At 36.9% G+C, this 14,681-nt stretch overlaps 1 protein-coding gene across 1 annotated transcript in view; it reads left to right on the top strand.

Moving 5' to 3' along the window:
* The window catches only part of LOC148905882 (N-alpha-acetyltransferase 15, NatA auxiliary subunit-like), a 15,273-nt gene extending 869 nt beyond the window's left edge, over window positions 1-14,404 (top strand). The window contains exons 2-23 of the mRNA XM_089038917.1: window positions 4-113; window positions 1,057-1,141; window positions 1,290-1,394; window positions 1,736-1,824; window positions 2,639-2,707; window positions 2,882-3,016; window positions 3,563-3,716; window positions 4,078-4,197; window positions 4,520-4,615; window positions 5,185-5,291; window positions 6,177-6,249; window positions 7,007-7,173; window positions 7,689-7,841; window positions 9,060-9,268; window positions 9,348-9,417; window positions 9,628-9,778; window positions 10,541-10,626; window positions 11,088-11,196; window positions 11,771-11,869; window positions 12,723-12,866; window positions 13,341-13,438; window positions 13,553-14,404. Of these exons, the coding sequence (XP_088895043.1) occupies window positions 4-113; window positions 1,057-1,141; window positions 1,290-1,394; window positions 1,736-1,824; window positions 2,639-2,707; window positions 2,882-3,016; window positions 3,563-3,716; window positions 4,078-4,197; window positions 4,520-4,615; window positions 5,185-5,291; window positions 6,177-6,249; window positions 7,007-7,173; window positions 7,689-7,841; window positions 9,060-9,268; window positions 9,348-9,417; window positions 9,628-9,778; window positions 10,541-10,626; window positions 11,088-11,196; window positions 11,771-11,869; window positions 12,723-12,866; window positions 13,341-13,438; window positions 13,553-13,753 (2,630 nt within the window). The 3' untranslated portion in view covers window positions 13,754-14,404. The remainder of the gene's footprint in view (window positions 1-3; window positions 114-1,056; window positions 1,142-1,289; window positions 1,395-1,735; window positions 1,825-2,638; window positions 2,708-2,881; window positions 3,017-3,562; window positions 3,717-4,077; window positions 4,198-4,519; window positions 4,616-5,184; window positions 5,292-6,176; window positions 6,250-7,006; window positions 7,174-7,688; window positions 7,842-9,059; window positions 9,269-9,347; window positions 9,418-9,627; window positions 9,779-10,540; window positions 10,627-11,087; window positions 11,197-11,770; window positions 11,870-12,722; window positions 12,867-13,340; window positions 13,439-13,552) is intronic.
* Window positions 14,405-14,681: the final 277 nt, after the last annotated feature.

The following is a 14,681-nucleotide window of genomic DNA, read 5'->3' as shown; positions in this document are numbered from 1 at the left end:
CAGCACTACGGAGCAGAATAACAACTAACAGAGCGTGGTATGTGAGCGGCCGTAGTGGTAAGGAGAGGGATGGCGTATACGAGCGTGCCAGTGGCGGAGCTCATAGACATAGGGTAAATAGCTACACGGGTGAGAGGCGGAAAACGAGGGAGAAGGTCGGAGGGGCGCGTGGGCTCAATAACAGTGTCATAGTGGTGGCGGTGTTTGCTGTGTGGTAGAGTCGTTGTTCCATATCAGCGGCTCCGACAACTAAAGCCATACCGGAATTGCCTTGGCCAAAAAGATAGTCCTACTGCTGTCCCTTAACCTTTTTTTTCGTCCAGACGTAAAGTGTTAATTAATAAAGTACGGTATTCAGTTTAGAATCAACAAATCTATCATGGCTAGCCGAAAAAAAACCATATTCTCAAATTCCAGAGACTAATTTGGCTACCTCTTTGTAATAGGATAACTAAAGTGTTATCCAATGTGAAAGGAAGGAGAGAAGGTATGGTCAAATAAGCCTAAATTCTATAAACTCTATGACAGTTTCAAAATAATTATTTCCGAAATTTTGTTCTTTTTGTTAATAAATTATCATTCTTTTCCCCTTCAGCTGACTTCGTGTTTATTATCGGTGTTTCTTTAAAAACTATTTAAGAGATAATATTTTGGTAATTTTATAATCCATGCTAGTGGATTTTCGACCCGCCTTCCGGATGGCTTCCGGTCGGCCAGGCCTAGGTTGAGCTGAGGGCAAAGGCTTGTGGGATCTAAGCTCTCGGCAGCGCCATTCTGGGGCATTCCACGAGGCCGGGAACGAACGGAAAAGAAACTAATTACTTCAACAACCTGCTATAGTGGGTATAAGAAGCTATGCCCACTTCACAACCACTACCGCCTAAAGAGAATGCTCTCTTCAAAGGATATTGGTTAGTTGTTTAATAAATAAATGCTGCTTGCCTTGCCCAAATACCGGGTTAGCGCGACCTGGGATGAAGACCGTCCAACCATCCGTATAAAATGCTTTAGTTTTACTAGTAGACAGAATTATGACGGCTTTGTTTCCTGTTGCAGAGATGCTACGAGCAAAAGCAGTACAAAAATGGCCTCAAGTATGCCAAACAGATCCTCACGAATCCAAAATTCTCTGATCATGGAGGTGAGTTTGTTGTACAAAATGTTCATCCAAACTCATTGCTAAGCTTGCTATCTGGCTTAAAATTCACGATCACGTGCAAGTTTTGTCACTTTTAGACTAGATGTCTGGCTTCTGTTGGTTAATGCTAGTTTGTTGTTAATCCACCCAGAAACGCTTGCTATGAAAGGGCTGACTTTGAACTGTCTTGGACGTAAAGATGAGGCCTATGAGCACGTCAGGAAGGGTCTGAAAAATGACCTCAAAAGCCATGTGTGTATCCTTTTTGTATTCATTGGAACTACAATCCTTCCAATCATTACCTAATATATTAATTATATATTATTGGCATCTCTGTTAGAAAATGCAGGGCATGTAATCCTAATAAATACAGGTGAAGAATAGAGCTGGGATTAGTTTTGTTGACAATGCGGAATGGGATTTAGGTCACTAGGAATGAAAAATAAATTTGCTATTTGCTGGGATTTATCTAAATTTTCTTTCTGATATTGCCAAAGTTTAGTCTGGGATTGGGACAAAGTCATTTTCTTGACATTTGGGATAATATTTATGTTGGCAGACATGTTGCATGTTCCCGTTCCTTGACATGAAATATAGGTTGGCATGTTTTTGGCCTGTTGCAAAGGTCTGATAGAAAGTACGATGAAGCCATTAAGTGCTATAGGAATGCACTTAAATGGGACAAGGCAAGTTACTGTCAGTCATTTAGAATGATACCTACAACAAAGCTAAGATTGATTTCACACATGCTATGCCGTCAGGGTTTTCATTAGTTTTGAAATAATAGAAGATCTTTAACTGCTGGAGAGTCCTTGGGACCAAGTGAACATTATATGAATTACTAAACTATTAATGGAAGTCTGAGCCAGAGGATTTACCAGAGCATTCTGACTTCAGACCACAAATGAAAACCCTGGCTATTCAATGGTTTTAATTCATTTTATATATTATATGTTGGTAACTTTAAAGGCATGGTACCATGCAGAAGTTTTATTTAGCTTTACTGCAATACAGCATTATGATGCTTTGCAGTTCTTGACAGATATTTTTTAATGATATTATTTTTGGCTTTACCTTTGTATTCCCTACTGAAAGTAAAGGAATTTTTCCTTGTGAATAACAATAAATAGAAATAGTTCTTAAAAGAAAAGCAAAGCAACTAAGCATTTGTAGTATTTTTGGTATTGAATCATCATTTTGCTAAAGCAGGTGCATTTTGGACTGCCATTATAGACCCCTCACACTGGGTCCTGAGAAGAATTGTTCTGAAATTGTTCTAGACAAAACATGGATTTTTTGTGCATAAAAAAGGTGGCCTACTGTTTTGTCCCCCAGAGCAATATTATTCTTCTAGGAAATCAATACGAGGCTTTTACAAGAACACCACATAAAACCATGTTGAACACTTTCACTTGTACTTAAGATACACTACAATTAGTCCTGCTTGCTGTCTCAGATAGGGACTAAGGAAAAAATTAATTATGTTTTGTAATTTTATAGGAAAATATTCAAATCCTAAGGGACTTGTCACTGCTGCAAATCCAGATGAGAGATCTTGATGGATATAGGGTAAGTAGAACTGTATACGTATTGATAAACCTTAAAGATATAATACCCTTTGTTCTCAAGATTCATTTATAGAATATTGACTCCCTACTCCCTATGCCACCTTTTTTCTCCTAAGTATATATGTAGTTCACCAACCTAACAACTCTCATGAATTGGGTGTGTTTTTTCTCCTAGGAAACAAGATACCAACTCCTCGTACTGCGACCAGGTCAAAGAGCATCCTGGATTGGCTATGCCATTTCCTATCATCTTCTAAAGGATTACGATATGGCATATAAAATCCTGGAAGAATATAGAAAGACCCTTAATGTAAGAGTTCATCTTTAATATGTGTGATCATGCACAAAACAAAGGAAATGGAGAGCCCAGTGAATATATAAAGGAATGGACGCTCTTACAATTAGCGTTGATGCAAGGCTTACATGAAAATAGAAAAAGAAATTCCCTAGGGCTTTCAGAATGTTTTGGAGTAGATGGTCATAGTTTGAAGTAGCTGGCTGTGATTTGATAAACGGAATAGAAGACATTTTATAGAAAAGAAAAAGTAGTTGGTGGTTAACTTCAAAGCAACCGCTGGAGCTCCAGCAGCTGCTGTTTTATTCCGAAAGCCCTGATTCCATCAAGAGAAAGCGTGGTCAATTTTGTTTGTATTTTCATATTAGCCTAAGATGATTGTGACAGGGGCTGGTGGTGTTTATTCTTTTATTTCCCAAACCTTCTATTCTGCATGCTTTGTTAGTGGTCACTTAAATTATTTTTAAAATGGGCTATTGGCAGACTATATCCATCAAGCCGTCGACCGCATGAGTAGTAGTCTGGGGTCTTCCCCTCATTTTTCATCTTTTTCTCTTACAGATGTCTCTGTCCAAGATGGATATTGAACATAGTGAGCTTCTTCTTTATCAAAATATGGTGTTGAAGGAGTCTGGACAGTTAAGAGAATCTTTGAAATATCTAGATGATAATGATCAGTTGATTTGTGACAAGCTGACAGTGAAGGAAATTAAAGGTAATTTTAAGGTGGTGATAGCTGTTATCAGTTGTTCCTATATGACACTATCCAATGGGACTTGAGTTCAACACACTATAGAATTGAGCTGTCAATTAAAACCATGCATTAATACTCATATCCTGTCACCAACTGAAGGAAAGATATCACTTTTTAAAACATTAGATACATTTAAGTCAACCTCTTAAGCTGGTTAACTTTGAACTATTATTGAAGAGAGGATATGAGTAAAGAGAAGGGAAGGGAAGGGAAGGAAATGAGAAAGATAAGGGGAGAGAAAGAAGAAAAAAGTACGAAAGAGAAAAGAAAAGAAGAAAAGAGACGAGATGAGACAAAAAACAATGTTAACTTTTACTTTCAGGTGAGATTCTTATGGAATTGAAGGAATTCAAGCAAGCTGAGGAAATTTACAGAGATCTTATCAAGAGAAATCCAGAAAACCATTATTATTATAAACAGCTAGAATTAGCCCTCCAATTAGGTAAGAAGTTATGTTCAAAATCTTTACAATATATTTAGCTTAATACGACTTCCAGACTGTTTTGGAAGTTTCAAAGGTCTCAGAAATGTGGAAATAGCTGCGAGAGTGTAATGTGTCGAATTAGCTGTTCTGATTTTTTTGAGGAAAAAACTGGGTTTTGTTGGTATTATTATAGTGCATTCTGGGATTTTATAGCGACAAAATAGATGCCATCTTGGAAAACCATCCAAAAGTGCAATGTAATGCCAAATAGACACATTTCTCCCCTCAACTAGAATGGTCAATATCTTAACTTCATGTAAGATGGTTGTTTTATATTCAGATAATGCTGAAGACAAACTTAACATGTATCTTGAATACTCGTCACTTTACCCTAAGGCAACAACTCCCAAGAGATTGCCTCTAAACTTCACAACTGGTAAGTCAACTCTTTGTGATATTAAAAGTAATGCAACAAACTTTTAAAATCGCAGAATTTAGTGAAATTTAATAATGGACTATTTAAAAATTATGACAAACTATTTTTAGTTTGGTTTGGTAATAAGTAAACAAGAGAGGTCTCTCAACCACATTAGCAATGGTTCAAATATCCCATTGGGCAGTACCTCAGGAACTAGTTGACGTTTTACACTTTGGGACGAATATATTACTTTACTGTGAAGTGATTCATTGATGTGCATTACAATGCTATATACATTTACTGCAGTTTTGCTGCGAACTCAGACATTTCAATAGCTTGTTGTGAAATTGGCCTTTTACTGCTACCAGTCAAGAACACAAAAAGGTATACCGATTCATTATTTTTGATTGACAGCAGTGAAAAACCATTTCAAGGTGTAGCTTATAACTACCAAGTTTGCAGAATATCAAAAACTGCAGTAAATGAAAATTAAAAAGTTGTGTGCCCTTGAAGCATTCTGACAATATTTGATGCTGTATTGGCATGTACTGCTGCTGTTTTATGTCATTTACTTTCCTCCCATCCAGGTGAAACATTTGCTGGCCTTGTAGACAAGTACATGAGACCAGCCATCCACAAGGGAGTTCCTCCCCTGTTTAATGATCTCAAATCCTTGTATGCTGATAAAGAAAAGGTTTCAATTCTTGTTAATGTTTTCAGTATTGATTCCACATAAAGTGAATATTGGAATGGTAAAAAAATTTCATAAGAATTGAGTGATGCATCTTAAAGACATCAAGGTTTATATTTCTAATATGGTAATGAGTGTCAAATATTACCATTCAGAGATTCACTTTATGTAGAATCAATACTGAAAATATTTAGTTAGGTGGTGTAGGCCATAAAGATTAGTGCTCATGATAATAACCAGCTATCAGGGATCATCAATCAAATCACAAGATTGCAAGAAGCTTTGATTTAGAGTACCAAAGTAATGATATCACAAACATCTTTTAAAGAACTTGATTTTGGTGACATAATCAGAAGCATTATGTACAAATATGATATATTGTAGAATTTCAGCCTACTAATAGAGTGAAAAATGCCTGAGATATAGGCAATTTCATTCAAAAATATCCTCTTAACAGCCTTAAAGTTGGCAGAAATGTAGGCATTATATGTATGTTGTGTTCTCTTCAATTAATATGAACATTTCAAAACCGAATTGCAAAAGTAAGATTTTGATGACGTCACACTTCAGGTACTCCATTGGGCGAGGCTAACTATGGGGGTGTCTATACCTTCCTTCTCCTCCCTCCCCTCTTCCTTCCCCTCTTCCTCTCATATCTCTCATCTTCATTTATCATGGATTCTGAACCAACAAGTACTGGTTGTATTCAAACGATGAAATGGCATTTCATACACAGACTTCTTTATCCTTATTATTTTCTTATGCATGCTTCTACCTCTGACAATACTCCCTGTGCAAATGAATCCATTAGGAAGATTAATAAACAGGCTTTAAATCTGCAAGAAATATGATCTTGTTTAGATTGATATTTTTATTGAATGTCTTTAGGGTAAGATCATTGGTGATACTGCATTTAGGTATCTGGAAAACCTTGAAAAATATAGTACACTAGGTGGAAAAGGTATGTTATGATTATAGCTCTGGGGGAAAAAACGTCCCTGAAGACACTTCCCTATTCAACTGTATGTGAAACTCATTACCAACGAAAAATGGGGGTTACACAATAATAACTTATTATCTGCAGTAATTATTTGATGTCATAATTGATTCCCAGAGACCAACCATTTTTCCTTTCTCTAATTAGCTTCATAGGTCATTAAACAATGGCTACAAGTTGAGGTTGGACTTGATGGATTCATATATTTACTGTATTTTATCAAGTCCAGCCTTGACTTGCAACCATTGTTTGAGGGTTGCTCAAGCCAATTTTGGAAGGTCTATTAGTGTACGTAATCATATGGAATGATTAGAATTAACGATTCATTTCACTTGTCTTTTCAAAGTTTTGAAACTGCCTGGGTCAGGGAAATTACTTTTTAACATATACAGGACAAAATTCAACAACAAAATTCCAAGTCTTTCTAGTAACTTGGCCCTGATCGAATTTAAGAAAAAAGGTCTCCAAGCGCTAGCTTGGATTGTGTCATGGTCACCAAAAAGTTCGGACATCATTCTCGGATTTCCATACAAATTCACGGACTTGTATGGAAATCCGAGAACAATGTCCGAACTTTTTTGTGACTGTAACACAATCCAAAATAATTCATACCACGTGACAGCTAGCGCTTAAAAGGTGAATTAAACCATTCCAAGCATGAGGTTGTTCCTCATAAATCTGCACCATCCCTTACCATTTTCATTTGTTTTTTCTTTTTTAGGTGGAGATTTGGAACCACCTACAGCAACACTTTGGACATTGTATTTCATTGCTCAACATTATGATTACTTAGAAAACACAGAAAAAGCTTTGGAATATATAAATCGTGCTATTGACCATACACCAACTCTCATTGAAGCCTATATGATCAAGGCAATGATATATAAGGTAAAGCATGACATTTAGTAACAACTGTCATGGGAATGTCTTAGAAAATATAAAACAATTTTGACATACATGGGAGTCTTGTTACCTCAAACTTCCTCAGGACTCAGAGCTCAAAGTAATAGCCGATCAGTCACCATTCATGATCACAGGCCAAATTAAGTTTAAGCTTAGTCATACCTCATTTCTGGCTAAACGTTACTGGTCAAAATGACCAGCAAGGCAAAGATTTGACTGGACCAATCCCAGTTCTGGACAGACATTGTCCGATGTCCGTCAGTTATTTAAGCCCTGGGACAGGGACAAGGTTCAAAATAATAGAGGGGGTTCGAGATATCCAGGGTAAAAATTTGTTATAGTGATGGAATTCCACATGACCTGGCCTTTACTGAGATAAGAGAATCACGATATCTGGGGTTTGAGAAAACAAGACTTCAATTTATAATGTAATGTAAACATGTCTTGTCTCTAGTAAAAAATGCAAAATTTGAAGAAATAAAATGAAATTCATTTCACAGCATGCTGGTGATATTGATAAGGCAGCAGACATAGTCGATGAAGCCAGAGCTCTGGATACTGCAGACCGTTATGTGAACTGTAAATGTGCTAAGTATCAGCTTAAAGCAAATCAAGTACAGAAAGCTGAAGAAACTTGTGCTATGTTTACCAGAGTAAGTCTTAACACTCAATAACTTTATCTGGATTATCTAGCCAAAACAAGTGCCAATTTGATGGAACCCTGAAACAACCACTGGGCTGATCTACTGTAAGCCGGGGCAAAGATAACTCCCAGATAAAACCCTGAGACAACCTTTGATCAAATCTAAGTCAGGAGTGGCTAACCTGTTAATCAAATGAATATAGCTTGTTGGGTTATGTAGAGGATAAACCTGAGAATTTAAAGTGCACATGAACCCTTCGACAATACTTTCAGTACTGATTCTACACGAAGTAAATAGTTGAATGGTAAAATATTTCTTGATTTGAGTGATGCGTTTCTAAGTTATGAAGGTTTATACTTCCAATATGCTAATGAGTGTGACGTCAATTAAGGCTTAATCAAATATACAAAATCGAACTGGTTCATAGAAACAGTATTTAAAAAGCATCATTATTTTACTCATGGTTTACATGAAAGCTATTTACAATTTTTATTTTCAAAATGGCCAGCATTTAGTATTACTAGTTACAACAAAAACACTCAAATACCTTACCTGACGTCATCATCATTAACATATTGGAAGTATAAACCTTCATAACTTAAAGACGCATCACTCAAATCAAGAAATATTTTACCAATCAACTATTTACTTCATGCAGAACCAGTACTGAATGTATTGTCAAAGGGTTCATTTGCACTTTAAAGTAAAACCATTAAAGGAAGGTGGAAGAGATCTGACAAACTCTTCTTGTGCATGTATGTCATGCCAAGTTGGGGAATCAAACCTGAGACCTTGAAGAAGCAAGAGGAGAGTATACGTGTACTACTGCTGCACAATCCTTGATTCTCCCAGGTTGTCTTGTAGTTTTGTTTACAGCCATTCTCAATCAATCGCCCTCTAGCGATTGTTTCTGTTGCGACGAAGAAGATTTTGGTGGACGTCAATCGCAAGGCATTTCCATGACATTGTTGGAAAACACAAAGCTATAAGGGCACATGCCTATAGAATGTCATGGAAACGCCTTGATTGACATCCACCAAAAGCTTTTTCGTTTTGACAGAAACAATTGCTAGCACAGTGCGTGTGATTGAGATTGGCAGTAAGATACTATGGTAAATCTTGGTTGATGTGGATATTTGGACATCACTGGTTTGGTGTGAAAGAATCAAAACAATATTTATGAAGCCTTAGGAACAAAGATTTAATAATTATTGATTTCCACTTCAGGATGGTTTCCAAGCAGCAGATAACCTGAATGAAATGCAGTGTATGTGGTATCAGACAGAATGTGGTTATGCTTATCTGCGGCTAGGGAAGCTAGGGGAAGCACTAAAGAAGGCCCATGAGCTAGATAAACATTTTGAGGAGATAACAGAAGACCAGTTCGACTTCCATACATATTGTATGAGAAAGATGACTCTCTGTGCTTATGTAAAGTAAGGAAGCATGCTTTTGTTTCAAAGAAAATAATCTCAGAACAGCCTTCACTTTTGACCATCTTTTGTATACTATTAGGTTGTTACGCCTGGAAGATGTCTTAAGGAGTCACAAGTTTTACTTTAAAGCTGCACAAATAGCAGTAGAGGTGAGGTTTTTTTATCATTATGATTATCAAGACTGTAATTTAATGGAATAATGATAATGAACAACATATAAAGTGTTGCAGGTAACACAACAGGTAATACAATGAAATTTTACGCAAGGCAAAACCTGAAATTCTTGCTGAGGTCAATTTTCGGTGATGTTAATGATAAGATAATACTGCTAACTGACAAAATGCACTTTTTTACGTTAGTGCTATTTACGATTGCACGACAAGCCTCTGACATCGAGTGATGAGGATGATGATCTGAATAACAGCCATCTGTCTGCCAAGGAGCTGAAAAAGCTACGCAGCAAACAGAGACGTGCAGAGAAAAAAGCTCAGCACCAGGAGAATATGAAAGGTAAGATTCATAGTACATTGGAAATGATGCTCAATGAATGGAAATGATTGGAAAGGAAAAAGGTGTAATTAAGTTTAGCATATGTTTGTGTAGCTTTACCAAAACCATCTTTATACTGTAGTAGTATTATATCTGCAGGGTAGACTGTTGCAATGCAGGGGCATATATGTAGTGAGGTCTCTGTTTTAGGGGGAAGGGGAAAGTTACCATTTTCCTGCACGGACATGGCACAGGGCACGAAATTACCTTTTAAACCCACTAGCAAAACCTTGCTAAGTTTTGTTTGCATTAGCAAAAATTTCAAAGTCACTAGCCTCTTACTTGATTCGGGTTGATGTGGGACTGTGGTCATACTCACAAAACTTAGCTAATTAAGTTTTTGGTCACTCGCTAAATACAAAGTTTCACCTGCATTTTATAAGTTTGTGAGCGTTAATTTTTGTACCCTGGTACATGTGTACGTAATGTGGGCTCTTTCTCTTGTACTCCCAGTTTCCTGTCCAATTGTTCAGTAAAACCTTTTGGGGGGCTCACCACTCACAAAATGCATTTGCCCAAAAGGAGTCACATCCTAATGACATGAAGTCATGTTAATTTTAGTTACTTACAATACAGGTCATCAAAATGAACTGTATCATCACTTACTCCAAGGAAGGACTAACGTCCGAAACGTCAGTTTCACAAAGCTTTTTACAGTGATTCAATTTATCCACAATTTCTTGCTGTATCATCACTATATTGATTGTCTCTAATTATTAAAAGCAAATGAGGTCAAAGAATCAAAGGATGCAGAGAAGAAAACTGAAGCAACAAAAGATTCTTCTCTTGACCCAGACGCTTTAGCGAGGGTAAGAAATGACAACTAAAAATACCCACATAATCATAATCTTACAACCCATTTAAACCATTGTTTCCCTTCATGCAGACACACAAAACTTCACCTTCTTCTCTACCCTATACACAACCTATTTCAGTTTTATTAGTAGTAATTGACTTTGCCAAGTTGGACGTGTTAAGATACTTACCAATTCACTGTTGGGGAGCACGCAGTGTGAGGTTTGTAGGCCTTGGGGAGGAGGTGTGGGGGCGTTCGGGGTGGGGATGATCACTCCATGGGATTTTTAGAAACCTACATGAGTAGATAGTAGTAATGATCTTGAAAACTGACTTCAGATGGGACTTAATGCAGAAAGATTATTCAGTTGTCTGTTTTGTTTTAACTTGTTTAAAGTTCCATTTTTGTCAGGTATTCTGGAAAAAAAAGGTTTATGCCTTGTGATAAGACTTTATGATTTATAATGTTTTTTAGGTGTCAGACCCATTGGATCAAGCCTTGAAGTTTGTGAAGCCTTTGCAGAGTTTAGCTTCCCATCGTATTGAAACCCACTTGATGGCTTATGAAATTTATTACAGAAAAGGTACAATCTAACTTCATTACTTTGTCTAGGCCATTAACTCTACAGGATAGCACACTCCTAAACGTCATACACCTTTAAGTAATATTTCAAAGCCGACAATGAGGACTGGATGGGATTTCAAGTCCAAGCAATTAGTTCCAGTCCTTGGCTTCGCCTCAGACTGAAACTAATTGTGTGGACTTGAAATCCTGTCCAGTCCAATATTGGAGCCTTGAAATGACTTCTCATGCTCATTATTATTCGACTTGGAGTAACTGCAACAAAATTAATTCCTTTCACATTACTTTACAAGGTTACAGGTAACAACACGTGACCTAAAATAGCCCATTGATTGGCTGGTTTCCTCATGAATCATTAATGAGTATGAGAAATATGCTTGAATGTTGCCCTTGTAGGTTATGCTTACAAAGTGTGTCCATGACATTTTCAGAAAAAGAAAAAGTTTTTAAGGACAACTAACGTCACGAAAACACCATGATTGACATTTACCAAAACCTACTTTGTCATGTCAACGGTTCCATGTGACTATTGAGAAGCACTGTAATATCAGTTGAAAATGTTTTTACTCTTCTAGGCAAGCTTTTATTGATGTTACAAGCAATAAAGCGAGCTTTTCGTATTGATCCTGAGAATGCCAAACTACATGAGTGTATCATTAGATTTTCTAGAAAAGGTAAGAAACACGCTTCTGATAAAATAAGAAATAGGCCAGGGTTCATTGTGGTTCTCAAAGAATCTCGCCCATGTGATTAGCAAAAGAGTAAGATTGCATGGCCACTCTGCGAATGGTTCAATGTTTGAAGTTATTATCTCTTAACTGCACTATAAATGTTTTATAATTTTTGCATTTTATAAGTAAAAAATATATAATGGATTGTTCATAATGCAAAGAGTTCTTTAAGAATTTTATCCAAAAGATCCCTAACTTCCTAAAAGAAAGAGCAAACCAAGTTTTAGACCTGATGAAACACGATCTGCGAGTTTATTAAACGGCTTAGAAAACTCATAATGTATGTTCTCATATTGTACCGAATAGACCTATCCCGAATTCGCTTGACTGACCATGAAACAATGGTTTGAAATCGAGAATGAACTTGGTTCTTTTACTCATCAAGTTCAACCTCGACTTGACACCATTGTCCCGTGGTTAGTCCAGCGAATTTGGGATAGGTCTATTCTTTACGAAATGAACCAAGTTTGATAGAAAAAATCCAACTTAAAGTTTATGCAAATGAAGACTAATCTATATCAGATAAAAAACCTCCTTCATGGTCATGATTTCTATTGTGTTTCCTTCATGAATTATTAATGAGTTTTCTAAGATAGCTTTAAAAAATTCCAATAGATTTTACAATGTCACAAAATCTTGCTGTCGAACCAAAGGTATTCCACGGTGCATTGCAAATTATTCCCTGTGGTGGATAGGGCTAGGGTAAACAGTGGTCCACTGAACCCAAAGTATCCCTTGATGCATTGCAATGAGAGAGCTCTTAATTGGATTTTTTCTTTCTGTTTTTTCTATCTAGTGGCTGAATCCACTAGTATAAGAGAACCAGTAGCTGTGTTGATTAAACGTGAACTGAAGGCTATCGTTGGTGATGAAGACATGATGCAGTACAACAAGAAATTTATCGAGAAGGGACGGGAATCTGTTACCAAAAGATTAGCAGGTTTGTCTTCAAAAAAGAAAACTCATGTTCCTTCTATCCTCTTTCCAGTCCCCACTACCACAATCGGGCCTTTTCAAAAATATCTTTTCATATTCAATATTAAAACTCCTTTGAGAATACCAAGACAATAATGAAAATAAGCATAACGAAAAAAGCCCTAAAAAGGGATTCTGGAAGTGTAGGTATGAAGCTCATCATGCTTGAGGTCTAATGGCTGAATGCAAGAGAAGTGAAAAAAGGCACTATGAGTAGAACGTTGGTTGTATTCTATGCGCAATGATTCATTTGTGTAGCACAAACAAATGCAGACCAAAAAAGTTTGGTACGAGCGTACCATGCCGTGACGCTGCTATAGCAAAGCTTTTTCATTGGCTAAGCAATAATGTCACTCGGATATCATCAATACCATAAGGTAATAATGCCAAGGGAATGAATGGACTTGACATATAAATCTATTGTTGGTTTGAATCGCAGGTGCCAAGATGATGTATTGTCTTGACCCATCTCGAAAGGAAGAGGCACTAAGTTTGGCAACAGATTTATCAGATACTTTGATAGATAGAAATCGAACGGTAAGGGGACCAATAACCGAGCCTGTGGCATACCACAGGCATCTAACAAAATAGACGATATCTTTGAGTATTTTGGGGAGTGCCAACATTAAACTTTAATATCTTTTGTTTTAGAATTGTACAATGGTTTTCAACTCGCTAAAGGAAGGTGATTTTGGCGAATGTAATGAAGCAAGCCAGAAATACAAGAATGGATGTCACGAGCTCTTTAGGTATTCTAATCTTTTCTCTGGAGACGACAACTCCCCTAAAGTAAATGGACTCGACGAAAAACCCATGGCAGAAGAAGATCCTGTATGCGATGGAGAAGCGTAGGACTGTACGAATTTAATTGGGATATTTCAAAATGTTTAAGCACAGGAGTGCACTTTGTATCTCATCTTCAAACGATGACTTTGAAAAGGCCATTGAATTCTGACTGCATTGTCCTTTTTGAAAGATCTTCCTTGAAATGACTGCCAGTGTTTAGAACCAACATTCCCAGTCCGTGGAAATGTGATGAACTTGGTGAACAGCTAGTTTAATTTCGTGTGCTTCTCGCACGTCCTGTGGTTGTACGGTGGGTACAATCATGTGAACATTAAAACCAAAATCACCTAGAAGGAAAACGATTCTAAAGACAAAAATTATTAATGCTAGTTTTTAAATTTTTTGCTTTGCACATTGTAGGTCTAACTCTTGGTTTGTTAATCCATGTATTAGATATTTTGTAACGGTCATTCTCTGGTAAATTGATTTTCTTTCCTGGTTGAGTTTTCACAACTACCTGGGAATTGAGCCTTAAAATTGGTGAATAATTATATTTTTATCTTGCTCACTTCCGGTCTTGAAATGATTTTTTTTCTTTTCTGGCTTTGAAACGAGAGCTTGTAAACATTTATCATTTTATTACCAAAAAGACTAGTCGACTGACTCTTACAGAAATCCCCAAGACAAGACAATAATAAACAACACATAGGATGTTAAGATGAGGTAGTTGCTCTTCTTAAATTTATCGACACGAGTTCCATATCTGGCCATTGCATATACGTTTAGTTCCACTCGTGCTTCTTAGATAAAGTTAAACTTTACATGGACGGTACCGCATCAAAAACAATGAATTTCAGTCTCCTTTTATGTCATTAGGTTGGGCTGTAGTCTCCTACGCAACCGCTATTAGTTTCGTCACGCAACGCTTACTCCCCTAAGTGAGTGACCAAACTAATAGCGGCTGCGTAGGAGACTAGTTGGGCTGTCTCCCAAA

The sequence above is a fragment of the Actinia tenebrosa genome, unplaced genomic scaffold, assembly GCF_029948245.1.
Source record: "Actinia tenebrosa isolate PJP-AT-01 unplaced genomic scaffold, QUT_ActTen_1.0 PGA_scaffold6__47_contigs__length_16458017, whole genome shotgun sequence".
NCBI classification, from domain to species: Eukaryota; Metazoa; Cnidaria; class Anthozoa; order Actiniaria; family Actiniidae; genus Actinia; species Actinia tenebrosa.
This window is presented reverse-complemented; position numbering and strand designations above follow the sequence as displayed.